The 20,852-nt window shown below is 40.9% G+C and overlaps 1 protein-coding gene across 3 annotated transcripts in view; it reads right to left on the bottom strand.

Moving 5' to 3' along the window:
- Positions 1-457: 457 nt before the first annotated feature.
- The window catches only part of stxbp2 (syntaxin binding protein 2), a 61,975-nt gene continuing 41,580 nt past the window's right edge, over positions 458-20,852 (bottom strand). For all 3 annotated transcript variants that reach the window (XM_067973080.1, XM_067973082.1, XM_067973081.1), the window contains exons 9-19: positions 16,403-16,533; positions 15,708-15,815; positions 12,240-12,297; positions 10,762-10,827; positions 10,084-10,164; positions 8,727-8,865; positions 8,056-8,162; positions 7,187-7,285; positions 6,687-6,772; positions 5,415-5,572; positions 458-4,460 (exon numbers count right to left, since the gene is read on the bottom strand). In XM_067973080.1, the coding sequence (XP_067829181.1) occupies positions 4,381-4,460; positions 5,415-5,572; positions 6,687-6,772; positions 7,187-7,285; positions 8,056-8,162; positions 8,727-8,865; positions 10,084-10,164; positions 10,762-10,827; positions 12,240-12,297; positions 15,708-15,815; positions 16,403-16,533 (1,113 nt within the window). In that variant the 3' untranslated portion in view covers positions 458-4,380. The remainder of the gene's footprint in view (positions 4,461-5,414; positions 5,573-6,686; positions 6,773-7,186; positions 7,286-8,055; positions 8,163-8,726; positions 8,866-10,083; positions 10,165-10,761; positions 10,828-12,239; positions 12,298-15,707; positions 15,816-16,402; positions 16,534-20,852) is intronic.

Below are 20,852 nucleotides of genomic sequence, written 5' to 3'. Positions count from 1 at the left end.
ACTAAAGCACAAAATCTAGGCTGACTCCTCAGTGCAATACTGAGGGAGTACCGCACAGTCGGAGCTGCCATCATTCAGATGAGATGTTAAACCGAGGCTTTGTCTGTCCTCTCAGGTGGATGGATGTAACATATCCCATGGCACTATTCGAAGAGCAGGGGAGTTCTCCTGGTGTCCCGGCCAATATTTATCCCTCAACCAACATAACTAAAACAGATTATCTGGCCATCTAACTCACTGGTATTTGTGCGCAAATTGGCACCACGTTTCCCTTCATTACAACAGTGACTACACTTCAAAAAGTAGTTCATTGGCTGTGAAGTGCTTTGGGATATCCTGAGGTCGTGAAAGCACCATATAAATGAAAGTTCTTAGTTTCTTAAAAATTATAAATACACAACAAAAAGATACCTTCATTACATATATACAGATTACACACATATACAACCTAGCCATATGAGTTTATAGCACTTTAATTATTAAATGCACATACATACAAAATTATTTTGGCTACTACTAAAGAGGAAATATATACATCAATTTTTGCCGTCTAGATCAATCATGAACACAATGCAATTAAACCCACTGAAATAGTCATCTATAGGCAGATTACATGGTGGCAAAAAAATTAAAATTGCTCAGAGAATACAGAATTAATAAGCCCCCACCCCAATCAAAAAGTGTGTGATTAACTGCTCCAAGGCAAGAGTGAGCATGTGAGTATATACCCCCCACTTCATAAAGAATGAGCAATCTTAGTTCCATTGGTGAAGGAAGGTCAGGACTAGAAACCATGGCCAATATTAAAGCTGTAGTTATACTGTGTAAACCAGTGTAAAGTAGTAGCAGGACCATGGAACATGAAGCCCTGATCAGATTTGAGGATGTACTGAAGCCAGTGAGAGATGACCTCCTAGAGAGGAGGTCCAGCACCACAGGGCTTGGCACCGTATGGAGTACAACACTAGTGCAGTGTGAAGCTGGGCTTTAAAAGTGCTCAGGGGTCCTGGCAAACTTATAAACTCACTGCAGAACCATTTCAATATTATGAGAAAGTGAACCTTCCTGCCTAGGCTTTAAACATCTTCACAGAAGAATGGAGTCTGCACGCAAGCACTCCCAGGCAGAGCTTCCCCCGGGGTGGGGGCAGAGTGTGATCTACAGACACAGCCCACAGTACAGCCTGGACATTGCCAGTCACGCTTTGAATTCTACAGCTACTGGTGTTAAATTGATAGCTTAGTGCATGTACAGCCTGAACAAAAACCCCACTAAAAATTAGTGTATTTGTCCGGTCACAACAGATCTGTCCAAGTGTGACTTCAGCTGTAAATGGTGTGTAAACCACAACAGGTGCTTACCACAGGGCTGGCTTCTTAAATGCTCCGATGTAGAACAGATTTTTAAAATCGTGTTTCAGGGGTTTTCTTTGCTACACGATGAACAATCTTTTAAGAGTCACACCCGTTCAACATTCCTTTCAAAATTGGCATGGGGGCTGGGGGAAGCAAATGACTGCAACCCCCTTCATTTCCAGCAAGTTTTTGCAGTTCAAACACAAGTTTTAACTAAACTGAATACAAATCATGAGCACACAGAACAAGGCACAAATATTAAAATAGTAGCACACAAGATATTCTCAGTGAATAGTTTAAACAAAGATCGGATTGTCATGTTATCCATGACCAGATGGATCCACCCTAACTGTCTACATATCATTTTAAAAAAGAAATCTCAATGTAGATGGACAAATTAAACCCATGGTATGGCCTTCATTTAAATCAAATTTACAAACATCGAATGCATTAGAAAAACATTCCCGTATACAATCTAGTGATAAATAAACTTGTGCGCAGAGTGGCTGCAATGCATTTAGTTAGTGCAATAAAGCTTCAAAAGTGAACACATGCAACCTACACCGACACTCACAGAATTGGACCTAGCCTTGACCAAAGGAGACTGTCACTCTCCTGGGGAGGGAGGCTGAGTTCTTGAAAACACACTGCCAGATCAAGTTGCGATACCTCCTTTGGTGTGAAGTTCTGCAATGCAGTTTTTGCAACAAGGAGTCATCTTCATGCCAGGAGAAAGAAAAACTAGATTGTGCAACACCCGTGGCCGCTAGGGTTTGATGGAGAACAGAAGACAGTTATATCTCAGAGAAAACGGGATTTGACTTTGAGGGTAGGGGAGAAGAGAATTCTCCTGGCACTACATGCTCTAGTGAGCTTACTAACAAATAAATTCAAATTAAAATACTCCCCAAGTCTTCATTCTAGCAATAGAATTTCCTCTATTTCACCACTAATAGTTTGTCTTTGAGGTATTAAGTGTTCAGATGTAAATATAAATGCTATTAAAATATAATCTTTGGATATACTAGTGAGCTTTACTTGGTATATGATTTAGAAATTGATTCAACATCTCTTATTTTACATAGATGGGATGCTGTGCACTGCCAGTTGCTCAGTGCTGCGATGATGCATGGTGCCATCAAGTGGTAGGATGTAGTTTTAAGCCATGATTCCACATACAGCAAGCTCCTGGGTTTGGCAGTGCTAATGGGGGCGGGGGACGCGAGAAGCTGGGCCCTTCCCCGTAGGGGAGGGAGAGAAGGAAACGTCAGAGAGCAAGTCAGTCTAGCCCCCCTCATGCATTTCCTTCAAGCAGCCTCAACAGCAGCAGGTAGTAGCAGGTGTCCTGCCCACTGAATAGGCCAGGGGAATGGAGAGAACCTGTTCTAAAAGGAGGGGGAAGAAAATACACAAAAACTCCTGAATAGGTCACAGGGACCCAACATTGCAATGTGCCACTGACACCAAGAGTAAATCACCATAATCTAATAGGCTGTCAACTTGGAGGGTTACTAGTGATGGAAAATATTAAACACAAAACCCTTATTACAGATATGAAGTGTTACTTTGGCCTCAGATTAACATCTGCTTATTGTGATTGTGATGTTCAAACTCAACATCTGTCCTGTCAAGGCTTGATCTTAAAACATAATTTTGTCCAAAATTTGATTTTTCTTTAATTTTTTTTTAAAAAAGGTTTTTAGTATATCGGTTGGTAAATGTTAAACAGAGGTCATGTGTGCCTATACAAAGCAATAGTGGGAAGGCCGTAGGGTTGGTACCCTGCAAGGATCAGATCAAATGGGTCTGAAGGGCCTTCATCTGAACCTATTGAATCTAAATAATTTAAAACACAAGTTTAATTGCTTGTTCAGATTACAGCACAATTGCAAGCAAAAAGAGGTAAAGTAAAAGATTATGCAACACACCACAAATATACAATCCTTTATGATTTGGTCCCTGCTTCCAGTTTACAAACAATGCAAAGTGCATTAACATGTGTTTACATGGGAGTTTCCATTGGTCAAGAGGCACATTATGCAGTTATACATTAATAGACAGGCTTTTTAACCGTATTTGTAACAAAAGTAAAGCAACTAACCAGGAGGTAAGTTGCTTACCAGCTTTGGTTGAGCTTAAAAATAAAGGACTTCACAAGCCAACAGGTAGCATCAGTGCACCTTATCGTTCCACCTCCAATTGTTCACTGTACCATGGCTCTCTGCCTATCTCCTTGCAACTGCTGTAACTCATTCCCTGCTCCTCGTCGACACCACTATGGTCCTTCTTAGGATTAATTTCTGCTGGTTAAAAGGTTTTTCTGACAACGCGGGAAGTTAACGTCAATATGTTTGTTATGATACAGAGACCAGGGAGGGTGAGGCTCGATCCCACGTCTGGGCAGAGTCTGCTGACCTCAGCTCGAGTGGCAGTCGGGAGCGCCGACCTCAAACACCCTCGGGCTAGGGAGGGAATAATAAGGCTGGGTACTCACTCCTGACCCACGTGTTGAGGCCAACTGTAGCACCTCCTGTGTGCTACCCAGGCTGAGATCAGCAAATCTGATACAGACCAGGGGCTGAATCCAGGACTTCCCTGACCTGTATGCCTCAGTACCACAATTTGCCAAAGTTAATGTTTTAAAAAAAACATGAACTGATCTTTGTTGGAAGGGTGGTTGTATATACACATCAGGTGAGGTACAGGAGGGCCGACAGCACTTTGTGAATCACAGCCCACGTCGGCATCTTAGACCGACAGACAAAACAGGTTGAGAGGAGAGAAGAACGAACAAATGTCCAACTCGTTAAGTGGCAAGTAAATTAGCACTGATGGTACCCATGCTCGACAGTGAAAAGGGAATACAACTGTAAACTTCAATTTAAAGATAAATAAATAATTACATCTAATTCCGTGAGCTTAACATGCAACCAGTTGATTTAGAGTCACTCTTTCACTCTTCTGTGGGTTTAATCACAGTTGGAAATTTACAAGCTGTCGGAAGGGCTGGGAACTTCCAGTCGTTTCAGCTTTGAGACTCCAGAGGCGTGTCTAAATTCTTCAAACTGTCCAGGAATTTTTCAGGAGTCAGGATGTGAGTGGAACCTACAGAAGAGACAAAAGGCAGAACTGTTGTTCTGGAGTTGATTAAACTATAGAATGTCTTACCCAAACAGAGTCCAACCCTTCTGTAGAAAGTTCTCCTACATGAGGTTTTAGGTAAAGGGAAAAAAATCATTAGCCCCACAAGCCTGTCTTTTTTTTAAAAAACAGATCAGCATATCAGTCAGCCCCTTCGCCCTTCCCAACGCATCCAATTGCTGCTGGCCCATTTCTAGCATCCATCACAGCAGGGTTCCCTTCCTTTCTTACTCTTAACATCTTAAGTTTTACACTTGTCTCTCTCCCCAATCAGGAACGCTGCTTCCAATGATTCCTACAGGTCGTTTGAAGTTCTCTCCGAATAAATTTAAACCATCTAGGTTGTACACCAGTTATTCTATACTCCTAACCCTGCCAATGTTAAATCTTGCTTGGTCGTATCTGCACGTATAACCAAACTTTAAATGGACTAAAACAGTACTAAAATTCAAAGAAAAGCTATGGGGTTTACCATTTTTAAGGCTGCATATAGTGACACCATAAGTCCTGGCCAGAATGGAGATGATTGGGTAATTCCCCCGTCAATCACGCCTGGAGGCCACCCTGCTGTAGGTGACTGGGATTGATTTTACGCCGATAATTTGTATTATGTAACTATCCTCCACTCACTGCATTTTGCTGGAGAAATAATCCTGCTGTATGCGAGAGACTTTTTTCTGCAGTTTTGGTCATGAGTTTGGAGGCTCTGTTTGCTGCAGTTTATGAGTAAGTTAAAATCACAAATCCTGCCCTGCCTCTAACTCAAACTCATTGACAATGCTGTGTCAGCCAATATTCACTCTTTTAAATATTGCCTAATAGATCAGATGTCAAAAAGGTTTTTGTACAGGGGTACAAGGTGTTTCCACTGGGGCCCAGTGCTGGCTGGAACTCAGTACAGAAAGTAGCAGGACTTACCAATCAATACCTCCCATTTGTTGTCGGTGGCCTTTGTTACTTCGTAAGCGCAGCGCATCTCAGACATGGAGATACCTCCGATGACAAAAACAATGAGTCGGGGGCCAGTTCTGTACTCGGCCGTAGTCTTGTTCTTGTGCCAATGACCAAAGCGAGCGCTTGAGGGAGTAACAAAAGTTCACTATTAGTTAAAGTTTTCCCATGTGCCATTAAGTAAAGAGTTGTCTCAGGAAGGTGGAATCTCAGCATCGGGATACACTATGCATGTAAACAATCTAATCTTCATAAATGTAAGAGTAAGCCATACTTTGGGCTGTGGGCATTGCTGGAAAGGTGGGCATATAATGCCCAGGGTAGTGGTTTGAGACATCCAAGTGACTTGCTAGGCTACTTGAGAAGGCAGTTAAGACTCTACCACGTTGGTGTGGGACTTGAGTTACATAGAGGCCAGACTGGGTAAGGACGGTAGGTGACCCTCCCTGAACAACATTAGTGAACTAATTGGGTTTTTGTGACAATCCGACAGCTTCACAATCATATTTAGTGCTAACAGCTTTTAACTTCCAGATTTAAAAAAAACAAATTTGGAATACGCTACCAGAACATGGAACTTGCTACCACATGTAAATAGCATAGATGCATTTAAGAAGAATACATGTGGGAGAAAGGAATAGAAGGATATGTTAATAGGATTAGATGAAGTAGGGTGGGAGAAGGCTCGTGTGGAGCACAAACACCGGCATAGACCTGTTGGGCCAAATGGCCTGTTTGAGCAGTAAATTCTATTAATTCAAATTCTCAGACTACCATGGTAGGATTTGAAGTCACGCCCTCTGGAATACAAGTCCAGTAACATAACCTCTACACTACCTGCACCCTCTCGTATGTAAAATAACTTTACACAACATCTCTATACTGGGATGTAATGTTTTCCGTGGCTAACCTGTCTGAACATCAACGACATCTTTGATTGCTGTGATCGTCTCCCAGCAGAGATGTGATAGGGGGCAGTTGGAAAGATTATCTGGAATCACCAGGCATTGTTCTCTGACTATATAGGCTATGCATTTTTAGAACCCTTCACTCACCTGACGAAGGAGGTAAGCTCCGAAAGCTTGTGATTTAAAATAAAACTGTTGGACTATAACCTGGTGTTGTGCAAGTCCTTACAAAAAAAAACTCTCCTCTTCAATCAATACAACAAATCCCAGAAATTACTCAAGAGTTTTCAGTCCCAGCGGGTTTGATGTAGGGAGCTCATCATTCACGTACCTCACAGCTGTCTGAGCTGCTGCAGTTGGGGCAGGGTCTGACACAAACGGCCATTGTTTTTTGCAAAGTTTTTCTTCTGTGGCTTCCTGTAAAAATACACGCCGTTACAAAACAGATGGATATCCAGTTTTCAACACAAGATAATGCATCTTTCAGATGAGATGTTAAATACATAAACTGCATTTGGTAGTGTGTTCATAGCTCCAGCAGAGACATTGTGAAGTTCAGCATCACTTTTGACATCATCCAGACCCGCTGAGCATTTTACAGCTGCAACATTCCCAATTGTTTATTCTCTATTTCATATTATACACAAGTTAACACTGTATTCTCTACCTCTAAATTTTGTTAGATCGTCTGAAAGAAATATATCCCATGCTTCTTGGTGAAACCCTTCAGCAGGTAATAAGATGGAACCACTGCTCACTTTCTACAATCAGTGAAGACGCAGCACCCATAAAGTCGGAGGCCCACATTTATTCACACTACAACCACCGTACCTCCATGATATCTTTGATGACTGGACTCCACCTGGAGAGTTGGTAAGTTGATTCTGTTCGTAATTTTCTTTCTGGTTTAGACTTTGAAGGTGATCCGCTCTTGAAATGAAGTCAAAAAGTACATGTTAACTTCTCCAATTTCAGGTACCCAGCATTTGCTGTCTGTCTTCATTTTCAAAATCTAACATCTTGTTTATGGGGTTTGTCAACTTTATTTTGAAGGGGATACATCCAAAACTTTACCACACTTGCAGTCTCCCAACCCAGGTTTCGTTACCACTCCCAAATCAAATCAGGACAAGCTGCACCATGATGATTGTTTCTGGTCTTCTTTCAGACTGTGCAAAACCTGGTGCCCTGTTCAACCTGTTCCAAATTCCATATCCCATCCATTACCAAATGTGCCAAATTCCACCTTAACATCGCCCACCTCCATTCTTACCTCATCCTTAAGTCACCGAAACTCTCATTCATGCTTTTGTCACCTCTAATCTCAAATTTTCCAATGCCCCACTTGTTGACCTTCCAATTTCCACAAATAACTGATGCACACAGTGAAGCAACAATGGAGGAATTCCTAAATTGTAGCACAACACTTGAAGACATTTTAAAATGTGATTACGTGGCTGAACTTGTGATGCAGCCAAGTAGGAAAATCACATTACCAATTAAAAATATTACTATAAGCCTCACTTTATAATTTAGGAATGCACTTGTTACAGTTTTACTGGGAGAGTGCTAATTTACAGTGCATCGCAGTTATTACACATATTGAACAAAATAGTTTAAGAAAATTGATTACATAATGGGTTGTTACACACATTTAAACTGACCCAAAAATACATTGAGTCAATTCAGGGGATACATACCCCAGTTACAATGGTCGTGCCCAGGTTCTGCATGTTTCGGATGATATTGCTGTCTTCCTGGATGTTTGCGTGCTGTATAAGCTTGGTAAGGTTCTCCTCTGTGATCCCTGAAATAACCAAGCACAGCAGGTTCAACAATGGAGAATGAGTATTCTGTTATATATCATAAGAAATATATATAAGAAAATATTTCTAGAAAGAAAAAGAAAAAGAAGAAAAAAGACCCACATAATCAGATAAGGCTTTCATCTAGTCTGGCTGGTTTTAAACCCATGTTGCAGAGGTGAAAGGCCAGTTCGAAGCCATCTCGCTCCCCGTCTCACTACTTAAATTGTGTTACGATTACACTGCAGTTCGTGTCAGGCCGAACTACCTCATTGAAGTAGTCTTAACACTTGCCAAAATGCTATGGGTCATTAACTCAGTTACTACACCGCTAAGTTATTCTGCAGTTTTACACTGAGGCAACGTGAAAAGTACATCACTGATGCTGAAACTATAGTATGACTGGACCACAACAGTCCTGGTCTGTGTACAAGGGGTGAAACAGCTGGTGACCACAGCTGTAAGGTGAGCACTGGACAATGTACCATTTTGTTTCAATTGAATATAAAAATATTCCCAGTTTAAAAGATTTCAAGTAGAAACGTTTTCTGCAAGTTATACTGCACCATGTTTGAGGATGATGTACAGAAGGATAATCCTGATCTTGTCATAAGATTTGATGTTGGTGTCGAGTAAAATCGGCACAATTATTTTCATGGGATCTTTGACCTTCTCTCCCTCTGCATCAGTCCCCATGGCAAGGTCCTGTTTGTAGGCCACAAATTTATCTTATTAATCTGATGTACAAATATTCTATAAAAATATGTAAATTTCTACATGGCGCAATTACAAAGACAACTTCCATTTATATAGTGGTTCATCACATGTCCCAGAAATGTCAAAATACAATAAATTACTTTGAAAGCCATTGACTGAAAAGTATTAAATGCAGATTTTAAATATTCCTTCACAGGACACACACTCGCCACAGTCATTATTATTGCCACAGCTAGAATTGAGGAAGACACAGATTGCAGGCCCATTTAAATAGAGACTGCTGGGGTTTTCCCCTTTAGAATAGAGTGACAGTAAGCACCAACTCCTATATAACACAAAAGTGCAATCATTTAAGTGTTCCTGTTTACAGGGCTTCTTCGTGTAACCCCAATTTCAACTGCAATAAGTCTTCGAGAACATAGTCGCAACAGTATCACTATCTCCTTTATCCATTCTCTGTATCTCTTCCTGTCCTCAGGGAGCAGGAAATCCTTCGCATAATTAGCTGTCACTAATGTAGGTGCAAACAATTTACAGCATTAACTGACATTCTAGTTCCCTTTTACCAATAAAGGGCACTGAAACAGATTATACCTTTTCTATAATAACTGACTGTTATTGTCGTCAGGTGGAAGTTAAGCGATCACTACTTAAAGGGGCAGGGGGTGCCAACATTATAGTGGACCCAAAATATTCATTAACAGCCTAAACTCCTCATATGCTGCAATCTCAACTTTCCCTGGGAGCTGATATAGTGCTTTTAATCAGTTTGAGCCAAGTTATTGACAGAACTGAACTTGAACGATCTTACTGAATGGCTCGAGGGGCCCTATGGCCTACTCCTGCTCCTATTTCTCATGTTCTTATCGATACCCTTAATGTGACAATATTATCACTTTTAGTGGGCACTTGTTAATTTTTTTTTGAAAACCAGGACTCTGGGAACTGTATAAAAATGGACAAATTTTCCACTTCACTTTTACAAGTATTCTTTCTCACGAAGAGAAATATTTATAAAAAGGCAATAGCTTTTTTATTTCCCAGTACATTTTTAAAAGGGAGACTTTCTAACTGTACCGATATTTCTCCACAGTGCAATCAAAGACTTCAGACACCACCTTTAATGTCACTGTGAATCAGTGACAGAGATTACATAATGACCACTAATATTCACTCCAGATTAGCGCACACTCTCAATGTACTGACCTGCTCCACTTTACACATCCTTTCAACTGAGCCCTTGAAGTGCTTCATACAGTCTTCAACCAAGTGCAAGTGTGTGGAGTACTGGAAAGCAAAACAAAGGAGGGGCATCATCATAAGGAGAGCTATAGTCTCATCACAGGGGTGGGAATAACAGAAATCAGAGAATGGCAGGACTACTGTATACAAAACAGGACTTCGCCAATCTTTACCCTTAACTTAAAATGAGGCTGTTTGGGGGGACAACAGTTTTTGATCAGCAGAAGCTAAATTGTAAAGTGTTAGAAACTCTATTTGTGCACTCTTCCTCCCTCTTCACCCACTGTTTAGGGATCACTCTCAGATTCAGATTCTTCTCTATAAGCACAGCCCCCATCTTAACTTATTTGTGCTATTTCCTAGAGAGTCTGATATACACTTATTAAATTTAAATAGGGCTGTTTGCTTTATTCAGAACGTGTCCTTTTAATTATCAAAAATGCCAAGATAGCTGGTACAGTTTATTCAATAGGGTGCAGCTTATTAAATATTTTAACTGGTTATTTTTCATCCAATACTTTAGCTCTACAGTGACACATTGTTACTGTGTTATCAAACCACAAATACACGTGCTCATTCATTCCCTATCTCTCTCCCCCCCCCCCCCGGCCCCATAGAGATAGAAATCTGAGTGGTACTCACTTTGCTGAGCTCTTTCTGATATTGAGGCATTTTCTTCAGTATTTGAGAAAGATCACGCAGATTAGCCTGAAAGAAAAATTTTTTTTGTAACTATTGTTACTCCAATTTTCTCCCTCTCTCTTCTCAAGGCGCTTGCCTCATAATCATAGAATCATACAGCACAGAAGGCGACCATTTGGCCCATTGTGCCTGTGCCTCATCTCCCCTCTGGTTCTTTTGCCACTCTTGCTGAGGTGCTCCAGTGCCTCGAGGCCCAAGTAGCCATTCTTCATGTGAGCCTAGACAGTGAATCAGTCCTCTGAGTGGGTGGGTTTTGCAGTCGAATCGGATCCTGTCCACATCAGATATCCACTTAGCAGCAGGGATCAGTGCATAGTGATCAAGAATGCAGCCTTGGCAGACTTCTCTCCCTTCCTTGGCTCTAGGGGTCCTTAGGCCAATGGTAGCATCCCCTCACCACCACCTCCCCCTTCCCGCTGCTCTAGCTGAAGTCAGCTAACTCAGCAGAGATTGGGGAACTGAACCCATGACCTTTTGGTTTGATTCAGCATCACACTGGATGATGCACTTCCTCAGTGAACCCATCAGCTTGCTGCAATTATACACAAATATTCTTCAAGATCAGTACAAAGAAAGAGGCACTGGTGTCCAAGTGACTCACCTGGAGCACAATGCAGTTGCTCCAGTAATGGAACCATTAAAAGTAAACTAACTTTGTTTTTTAATTTTGCGTCCCACTATTAAAAGAAAGCAACTTTTTTTTTTGCATTGTAATGCTGAAATTTACACATCCGTAAAAAAGTGGGCAAGAAGAGAAATTTAGTAATTAAAATGTGCACAGCTAAACAGTACAATTTTAATTCCAAAAATTACCACAACAAAGTATTTGCTTAAACTGGGGGTGGGGGGGGGGGGGGTGGATATATTTAAGGCACAACTGGATTCAGTATTCATTTACAACCAAAGGTCTGAATCCCACAGAGAGGTATGTTCAGCTATTGCAATGTCAGTTCTCAGCTCTTCAAGGGTAATGCAAATAGGTCTGGCAGCGGTGTCACCTTGACAGTGGGTTGAATGTCACAGGACAAATTTCATGGCATGTGCTGTCAGCACCCGTTGACCAGTGCTGCTGCCTCCAATGTTCCTGTAACAAGCAAATGTTAAACCACGCTAGGTTTCTCGTGATAAGGAATCCAAAGGCATTTTGATGCGACTGATTGTTCCATGATGTGAATGTGGTGACATGTCTGAACAGTAACATCTACTGTATGTAGATTGGGTCATTAGGTTCAGTATTGCAGTGAGAATAACCAGGCTTAAAAAAATTGCAGAGTAACGTTGAGACAGTAAAGTCTCAAGTTTAAATTTAGATACTTAAGAGTTTGAAAGGTGGAATTAAAAATGTATTCAATCAAAAAAGGGACTGTAGCTCACACAGGTATGGGACTGCTGTGAACATTCAGGAAATGGCTGCTCACCTTATCAGTTGTCATCCTTTTGCTTTCACAGAATGTCTTCAATAACTCTGTTACTTGTCTAAATGTTAAGAGGACAAAAAATACAAGGCAGATATAAATGTGCGAGCTCTTGCATGGGAATAAACAAACAATCTACTTAACAGGACCACGGAATACGGTTAAATGCTGCATTTATACTAATAGCCCAGCCTGACAGAATCTGGCTACAAATCAAACTCTCAGGAGGAGAACACAAAGCTGTTGCCACATTGACTACAGAGTAGAATTGGAGCATCTTTCAATCCTCCAACTCTAGCCTTCTGTGCATTCCATTCTTCTCTTCACCTCATCACTAGTGGCAGAGCCTTCAATCGCTTTGGCCCCACTCCGAGCCCTCCTCCCTAAACTAGTTTGCCTCTCTACTTCAGTCCCTGCCTTTAAAAGCCTTCTTACAGCCTAGCTATCGATCACCTCTCCTAATTATCCAGTTATGGCTTGGCGTTTTTTTTTAAAAACTCTGAAGTGTCTTGCTATGTTTCTCTATGTTAAAGGTGTTTTATAAAAAAACAAGTTGTTACTGTTGTTTACATTAATTTATGCATAATGCAACCTCCATTATCTGCCATAATGGAGGAGTCCCCATCTCAGAATAATCAAGAATCCCCAAATTTTGATCTTTCATGCATTGCACAGTAGTACCTTAGGCACAGGAATGAAGACAAGTGCAATACAAATTATGAACAAAATATCATGTTTTATTCACCAAGGAGAGGTGATGATATACAAATAACAAAAGAAGTTGTACAACAAAATGTCCGGCACTAGGCTTCATTCTGTGAAAATTCGGGTGAATAATCAAAATGGGGGATAAATAGAGGTTGCACTGCAATTATAGCCTGAAGATTCCATGGAGCGACCAGAATTTGAGTGAATGATCTACTCTGTGATTAAAAATAAAGTGTTAAGCTATACAAACCTAGGTAGTATGTAGAACGATATTTTAAACAGACTAAATTTAAGAATCTGAATTAAGGATTCAATGACAACCTTCTGTACCTCCCTCCCCCAATTCCTTCATGCCAGACGACAATGCCAGTCTTTATCAGCGATCACCAGGAGGCACACGAAGGAGAGCTGCCTTTCAGTTTCACAATTCATGTGCAGAATTAGTGAATTTCGATTTTGTCATTTCTTTTACCATTGTAATATTGTATTCTCTATGGGGAAAGCAACTCAAAATGGGTGAGCATATGAAGGTCTGAGAATTAGGCTGCAGTTTTACTGTTACTGGAGTAAGACTATACATGTAGAAAACCTTTTACTACAGCGATATTTACACTAGAAACGTGCTAATTACGTGGGTGTGATTACTACTTGCTGCTCTGGGTTACATTCTCTGGAGGCCGAAGGAGGTGGCTGCTGTGTGCAGAAAATTTGATTGGTAGATAAGAACATAAGAACATAAGAAATTGGAGCAGGAGTAGGCCAATCGGCCCCTCGAGCCTGCTCCGCCATTCAATAAGATCATGGCTGATCTGATCCCAACCACAAATCTAAAGAACACAAGAAGTCGGAGCAGGACCCGGCCACTCAGCCCCTGGGCCCTCTCCGCCACCCACAGGGCATTGACCGATCCGAACTCAGCTTCATGTCCAATTTCCTGCCCGCTCCCCATAACCCCTAATTCCCTTTACTTCTAGGAAACTGTCTATTTCTGTTTTAAATTTATCTAATGATGTAGCTTCCACAGCTTCCTGGGGCAGCAAATTCCACAGACCTACCACCCTCTGAGTGAAGAAGTTTCTCCTCATCTCAGTTTTGAAAGAGCAGCCCCTTATTCTAAGATTATGCCCCCTAGTTCTAGTTTCACCCATCTTTGGGAACATCCTTACTGCATCCACCCGATCAAGACCCTTCACAATCTTATATGTTTCAATAAGATCGCCTCTCATTCTTCTGAACTCCAATGAGTAGAGTCCCAATCTACTCAACCTCTCCTCATATGTCCGCCCCCTCATCCCCGGGATTAACCGAGTGAACCTTCTTTGTACTGCCTCGAGAGCAAGTATGTCTTTTCTTAAGTATGGAGACCAAAACTGTATGCAGTATTCCAGGTGCGGTCTCACCAATACCTTATATAACTGCAGCAATACCTCCTTGTTTTTATATTCTATCCCCCTAGCAATAAAAGCCAACATTCCGTTGGCTTTCTTGATCACCTGCTGCACCTGCATACCAACTTTTTGATTTTCTTGCACTAGGACCCCCAGATCCCTTTGTACTGCAGTACTTTCCAGTCTCTCGCCATTAAGAAAATAACTTGCTCTCTGATTTTTCCTGCCAAAGTGCATAACCTCACATTTTCCAATATTATATTGCATCTGCCAAATCTCCGCCCACTCACCCAGCCTGTCTATATCCCCTTGCAGGTTTTTTATGCCCTCCTCACTCTCTACTTTCCCTCCCATCTTTGTATCATCTGCAAATTTTGATATGTTGCACTCGGTCCCCTCCTCCAAATCATTAATATAGATTGTAAAGAGTTGGGGACCCAGCACCGACCCCTGTGGAACACCACTGGTTACTGGTTGCCAGTCCGAAAATGAACCATTTATCCCAACTCTCTGCTTCCTGTTCGATAACCAATCCTCCACCCATGCCAGAATATTACCCCCAATCCCGTGATTTTTTATCTTAAGTAATAATCTTTTATGTGGCACCTTGTCGAATGCCTTCTGGAAGTCTAAATACACTATGTCCACTGGTTCCCCTTTATCCACCCTATACGTTATATCCTCAAAGAACTCAAGCAAATTTGTCAGACATGACTTCCCCTTCATAAAGCCATGCTGAATGATGTCAAATATTGTCAGGACTAGACTGGAAACAATGATAATGCTTGCAAATCTGCTATCCCAAGCAGAAGAAATACACACCTTGCTCCAAACATGTTACAACTATCACATTTTTCAACAGAGAACGAAAAGAAAGTTGTAAGAACTTGCATTTACATAGCGCCTTCTTGGGCCTCAGGACATCCCAAGCGTTTTACAGCCAAAGTACTTCTGAGGTGTAGTCATTGTTGTAATGTAGGAAACACGGCAGCCAATTTGCACACAATAAGGTCCCACAAACAGCAATGTGAGAATGACCAGATAATCTGTTTTAGTGATGTTGGTTGAGGATTAAATATTGACCAGGACACCGGGGAGAACTCGCTGCTCTTCTTTGAAACAGTGCCACAGCATCTTTTACGTCCACCCGAGGGCAGAAGGGGCCTCGGTTTAACGTCACATCCAAAAGACGACACCTCCAACACTGCAGCATTCCTTCAGTACTGCACTGGAGCGTCAGCTTAAATTTTGTGCTCAACTCTCTAGAGTAGGACTTGAACCCACAACCTTCGGGGTCAGAGGAGAGACAGCACTACCACTGAGTAGCTGACACCTGAAGATAAATATGTCAAATTACTAATTAATACACACATACTTGGAGACGTCAGCAATGTGCAGGTGACGCAGCTTCAGCCAGAGCTCATCGTCCTCATCAAGAAGAGTATCTTTTACCCGCGACTCTGCAACTCCCGCAGTTTCATACCTGAGGAACAAAGCAACAAGGTCTCCAACCATGTATCTAAAAATACGGTGAAGAAATGGTAAGTTGGGTCCCCTTGAATATGCATTTCATTCTCCTGCTTTCCCTCCTCCCACCCAACAAATATCTCAAGTTTGAACAGCATCCACACTATTCTCATGGATTACAATGCACCAAGAAATTCAAACAATTAAATATCAGTAACTAAAGTCAAAAGAAACCTGCAATTTTAGTTTACAATCAAACCCGGAATAGTTACCCATCAACACCACCAACAAAAGCAGTGCCCTCTGAAACCCACAACAAACCAAGAGCAAAACGCTTCCAAAATCTCTGCAACAGAGTTGAATCCCTGAATACTGTGGAAATATTTCTCTTTTTGTAGCTTTCTTTACATGTTTTAAATACTCTGTTCAAATTGCCCTTTACTGTACATACGATCAAGATCAAGTTGAGAAAATTTGAATTGAATTCTTTTAAAGACTACTCTCAACATAACGTACCACAGGACAGGTTAATGAAATGCGTTTGATCAAGGTGCGGTACACCCTTTTTCTTGGAGGGGTAAAAAAAAAGAAAAAAAAACTTACGAATAAATATCTTGATCAATCGGTAGCAAATCATAGGCCATTGCCTGTAGGGTCAGCTCATGCAGGATCGGTGACACAGAGTCATAGCCTCGGTCGACTATCAGCAGTTGTGAACGTGATTTTTCAGGACCCTAGACAAAAGGTTGCAGGCTTGAGCGAACTATAAAGTAGACACAAGATTAAGGCCATTTGGCCCATCTTGATTCATCTATCCAAAACAGAATCCCATTACATGCAATGGCATGAAGCCAACATGTATTACTTAAAACCTATTGCCTATCACCCTGTCCTTATGGTTTACAAACAGAGAAGTGACATGAGGCTCAGAGTTATTGGTATCAGTATGATAAAGTAAAAACGGCATGCAAACCAACAGCTTAATTCATTACTTCAAATGCCCCCACTAACAAAGCTGTAACCACTAGTACCTCACACTCATGTTATACAGCTCAAGACACTAAGTTTGGATGGAGAAAGTCCACAATTGAAGAGTTGGGTGTTTTTACACAGCTTGAGTAGGCACAGTTTCACAGGCGCATCATTACATCCGAATGAAATCTTGGTGGCAGTACTATTTTAAAGAACAACTGGGATTCAAACAATTCCTATAAGCTAGGACTCTTTCAAATAGGGCTGAATACACAAGAATTCATTTGTACCAATGGAATCCTATTATTTGAAATGGAAAAGCAGTCAAAGGAAAATAATGATGTGGAGATGCCGGTGATGGACTGGGGTTGACAATTGTAAACAATTTTACAACACCAAGTTATAGTCCAACAAATTTATTTTGAATTCCACAAGCTTTTGGAGGCTTCCTCCTTCCTCAGGTGAACGGTGTGGAAACACCATTCACACCGTTCACCTGAGGAAGGAGGAAGCCTCTGAAAGCTTGTGGAATTTAAAATAAATTTGTTGGACTATAACTTGGTGTTGTAAAATTGTTTACAAAAGGAAAATAATGTCACTTTACAAGGATAACTGTGCAGAATACAAATAGATACACAAGCACTGACCAAGAAGGGAGTCATTAAAAAAAAGTCAAAATTTGTATTTTTGTGGAGTCAATATTACTACAGCAGAGGGCGATATGTGGTAGGCTGCTGCCTTTGCAAGTTGTAGAAGTGACTGAGCTTTGTAATGCTCAAAACTTGCAGGTGGAGGGTGCTATTGCACACCAAGTCATCTCTGCAAACAAAGAGGGAAAAGTTCAATCACTACCTAATACTCGGCAATTTATTTACTCACCTTTACTCCTTTTTAAACTAAACAGAAACCTGCCTTCGTCAGGTTTTACTGAAATCTGAAAGTATTTTCTTCTGAAGTGGAAGGGACCACGTTAGGAAAATATAAAAAAAACAAACACGATATTGGTTGTGCTTTCAGAAAGCATCAAAGTTGACTTTTATCCTACGGCAGAGTGGCAGTAAACGTAAAGTCATATAGGAAAATATTTCAGGAATGTTTCTACTGGGAATGTCTTTACCAGATTGCAAACACCAAACCAAGGAATTTTTATTTGGAAGAACCAGAATCTGTGTGAGTGGAGATAATATCAGACTATTCAGCATGCGTACCCTGGATGTTAAACTTAACAGATAATAGACTGTGGAGGTAAAAGTTGCATTTAATGACAGTTGGGCTAGAAATCACTAAGATGTAAAGAGAAACTGATGGAATTACAACAGGAATCTCCTATGATCCTGTGCCCTTATATGTTCTTAATTATAGTTCTGTGTAGATACACGATTTGTTTTCCAGGTAAGATCAGATCAGGATGACCTCCAGGCATTTAGCCTTCCCTGTAGCCTAGTCCAATTAATAGCATTAAATTACCAGCCTAATAAACATGTAATGAAGGCAAAATTGAAGATTTACATCAGGCGTCTCCACTAGTCTGAAGTGATTTTTCTGCTTCATATTGCAACTCTAATCCACCTCCCTTGGATGGAAGCCTGCACCTCTGAACGAAGATCGGTGGAACATTCTCGGCACTGGTTAGAATTAAGAATTTTCAGTAAAAAACTCAATTGTAAATGAATGACATTTTCCCTCTCCATCTGCTCTGCCAAGCATATGCTGGAACACCAGATGGAGCCACGTGCACATTTTATTACACAGCTGAACAATTTTTAATAAACACAAGAAATGCAGGTGTGTCAAGCTGGGGGTTTCTTGGCAGTGAAAGTTTTAAAAAAAAATTAAAGTATAAACTACATTAACAATGTGCACTTTTAATTAAACTAATACAGAATACTACCCTCCCCTCACCCCCACTTTAAACACCATTTTACCCTTCTCTCTAAGATGTTGATTCCCTCACTGGAGTTAGTTTCATTCTCCTGTACTTCAATCATGACACCATTATTCGTCTGAGCGCCTCAAACAGTAAGTGCTGCCGGGCCATTCAAGAAAGAATGAATTTGGGCTGATGGAATTTCACGATCTCAGGACATCTCAAAGCACTTTACAGCAGAGTGTAGTCCCTGTTGTAGTGTAGGGAAACGTGGCAGCCTATTTGCACACAAGGTACCACAGGCAGCAATGAGTTAAATGACCAGGTAATCTGTTCTTAAAAATGTGTGTTTTTTAAAAAAGTGATGTTGGTTAAGGGATAAATACTGGCCGGAACACCGGGGAGAACTCCCCCGCTCTTCTTCAAAACAGTGTCATGGGATTTTTATAGCCACCTGAGGAGGCCTTGGTTTAGTGTCTCATCCAAAAGTTGGCATCACCGACAATGCAGCACTCCCTCAGTACTGCATTGGAGTGTCAGCCTGGATTATGGGCTCGAGTCTCTCTAATGCGAGAGTGCTATCACTGAGTCACGGCTGACATGTATAACTGGAAGAATATTACAGTCAAATTATCCTGTCTCCACTTAGTTCCCAGTGTAATTCTAGTAGAGGGCGAGGTAAGAGGGGGGGGGGGGGGGGAAGGATTGCTGTGTGATCAGGGACAGGAGCACATCTTCCCTTCCCTGACCCAGGATGCTGCTGCCAACTGTGGCATCCCCACCCTTTATACTGTTAATAGCAGTTTAAAAAAAATAAAACCTGTCTCTAAAACAAATGCAAGAACTGGGGCAACAAAAGTTCTCATGCAAGGACGTGGCAGAGAAATCATTCCTAAATCAACCTAAGTGAGATGAATGAAGAGCACAAACTGCGTTAAACTAAGATTTAGTTTGAACACAACTTCAAAACTTAAAAATAAAGCAAAAAGTTAAAAGTCAATTCCTGTTACCAGAAATTTCTTGCTATTCATATTTTTAAAAAAACAGATGCTGCATCAGGGTCAACAATATCAGGGTCAACAATTCACCTCACTCCCCTCCTTCAAAAACCCATTTCTTTCACCAAGCTGTTGGTTGCCCCTCCTAATCCCTCTTTCCTGGCTTGGTGTCTGTTTTCCTTATGCCTATCTGTGAAGCATCTTGGAATTTTTCTTTAAGTTAAAAGCAAGTATATACATGTAAGTTGTTGAAATTGTTCCATTAAATGAACAGCAGAATACTCTCAAACTAAAAATCACACTCTCAGAACCTGTACAGTTCAAAGCTTTTATTAGCATGAAAGGAAAGCAGGCATTCTCCCGTTGTTTATTAAAGGGAATTTTACCCTCTTTATTCCCTTACAGATTCTCATTGTTGTTGCTATACTTGTATGGTACCTTCATTCATGTTAAACAATGGGGGTCACCTCATTTCAAAAGCACTCAAGAGTTTCAGGCACTTATTGTGCTGTACTGTCACCAAACACAGATAGCTTTTTGAAAAGTTAGATGGACAGTGCCAAGAATCAGAGCAAGGGAACAAAAATAGAAATAACCTATCAGGGTAAATGAACTACAATGGGCCAGATTTTGTTGAAAAAATTAGCCATTATTAATGCATAAATCGGTCAGCAACCTGTAACGAGGAAGATAGACCCTGTGAATTGCAAATCACCACAAGCTGCTAGCCGATGTGTCGCTTCACCATTAGCTTTACGAAAACGGCATCTTAACCTCCGTGATTTTCATGCAGTTGCTGTATTTGCACATTAATTGTCCATTAAACTCGCCACAGAAAGTTAAGTCTAGTAACTAATAGCACAAGTACCCATTTAATGATATGATAATTGTTAATGACTGTTTACTTTCTGGGCAAGAGGTTGATTGGCAATCAAGTGTGGAGAGTCATTTCTTCAGGTTGTTATTTTAGATTTTAAAAATGTCAAATTTAAAATTTGACTTTTTTTCCCCTTTTTCCTGTGACTTTTTCTCTCAATCCAATCTTTCTTTCCCTCTATGCCTGATTTGATATTGAATTTACCCCCTTTAATTCACCTTCAGTCCTTCCTGTTTATTTCTCAATCCTTAAATTGCATTGGTTAAAGAGATACACTGTTGTTTACGAAGGTCCCAGATGCCCCGTTTCCCTCACTGCGCCGTTACCAGCTCGCACTCC

The sequence above is a fragment of the Heptranchias perlo genome, chromosome 37 (genome assembly GCF_035084215.1).
Source record: "Heptranchias perlo isolate sHepPer1 chromosome 37, sHepPer1.hap1, whole genome shotgun sequence".
Classification (NCBI taxonomy): Eukaryota; Metazoa; Chordata; class Chondrichthyes; order Hexanchiformes; family Hexanchidae; genus Heptranchias; species Heptranchias perlo.
Note: the sequence above shows the minus strand (reverse complement) of the source record. Positions and strands in the feature narration are given on the sequence as shown.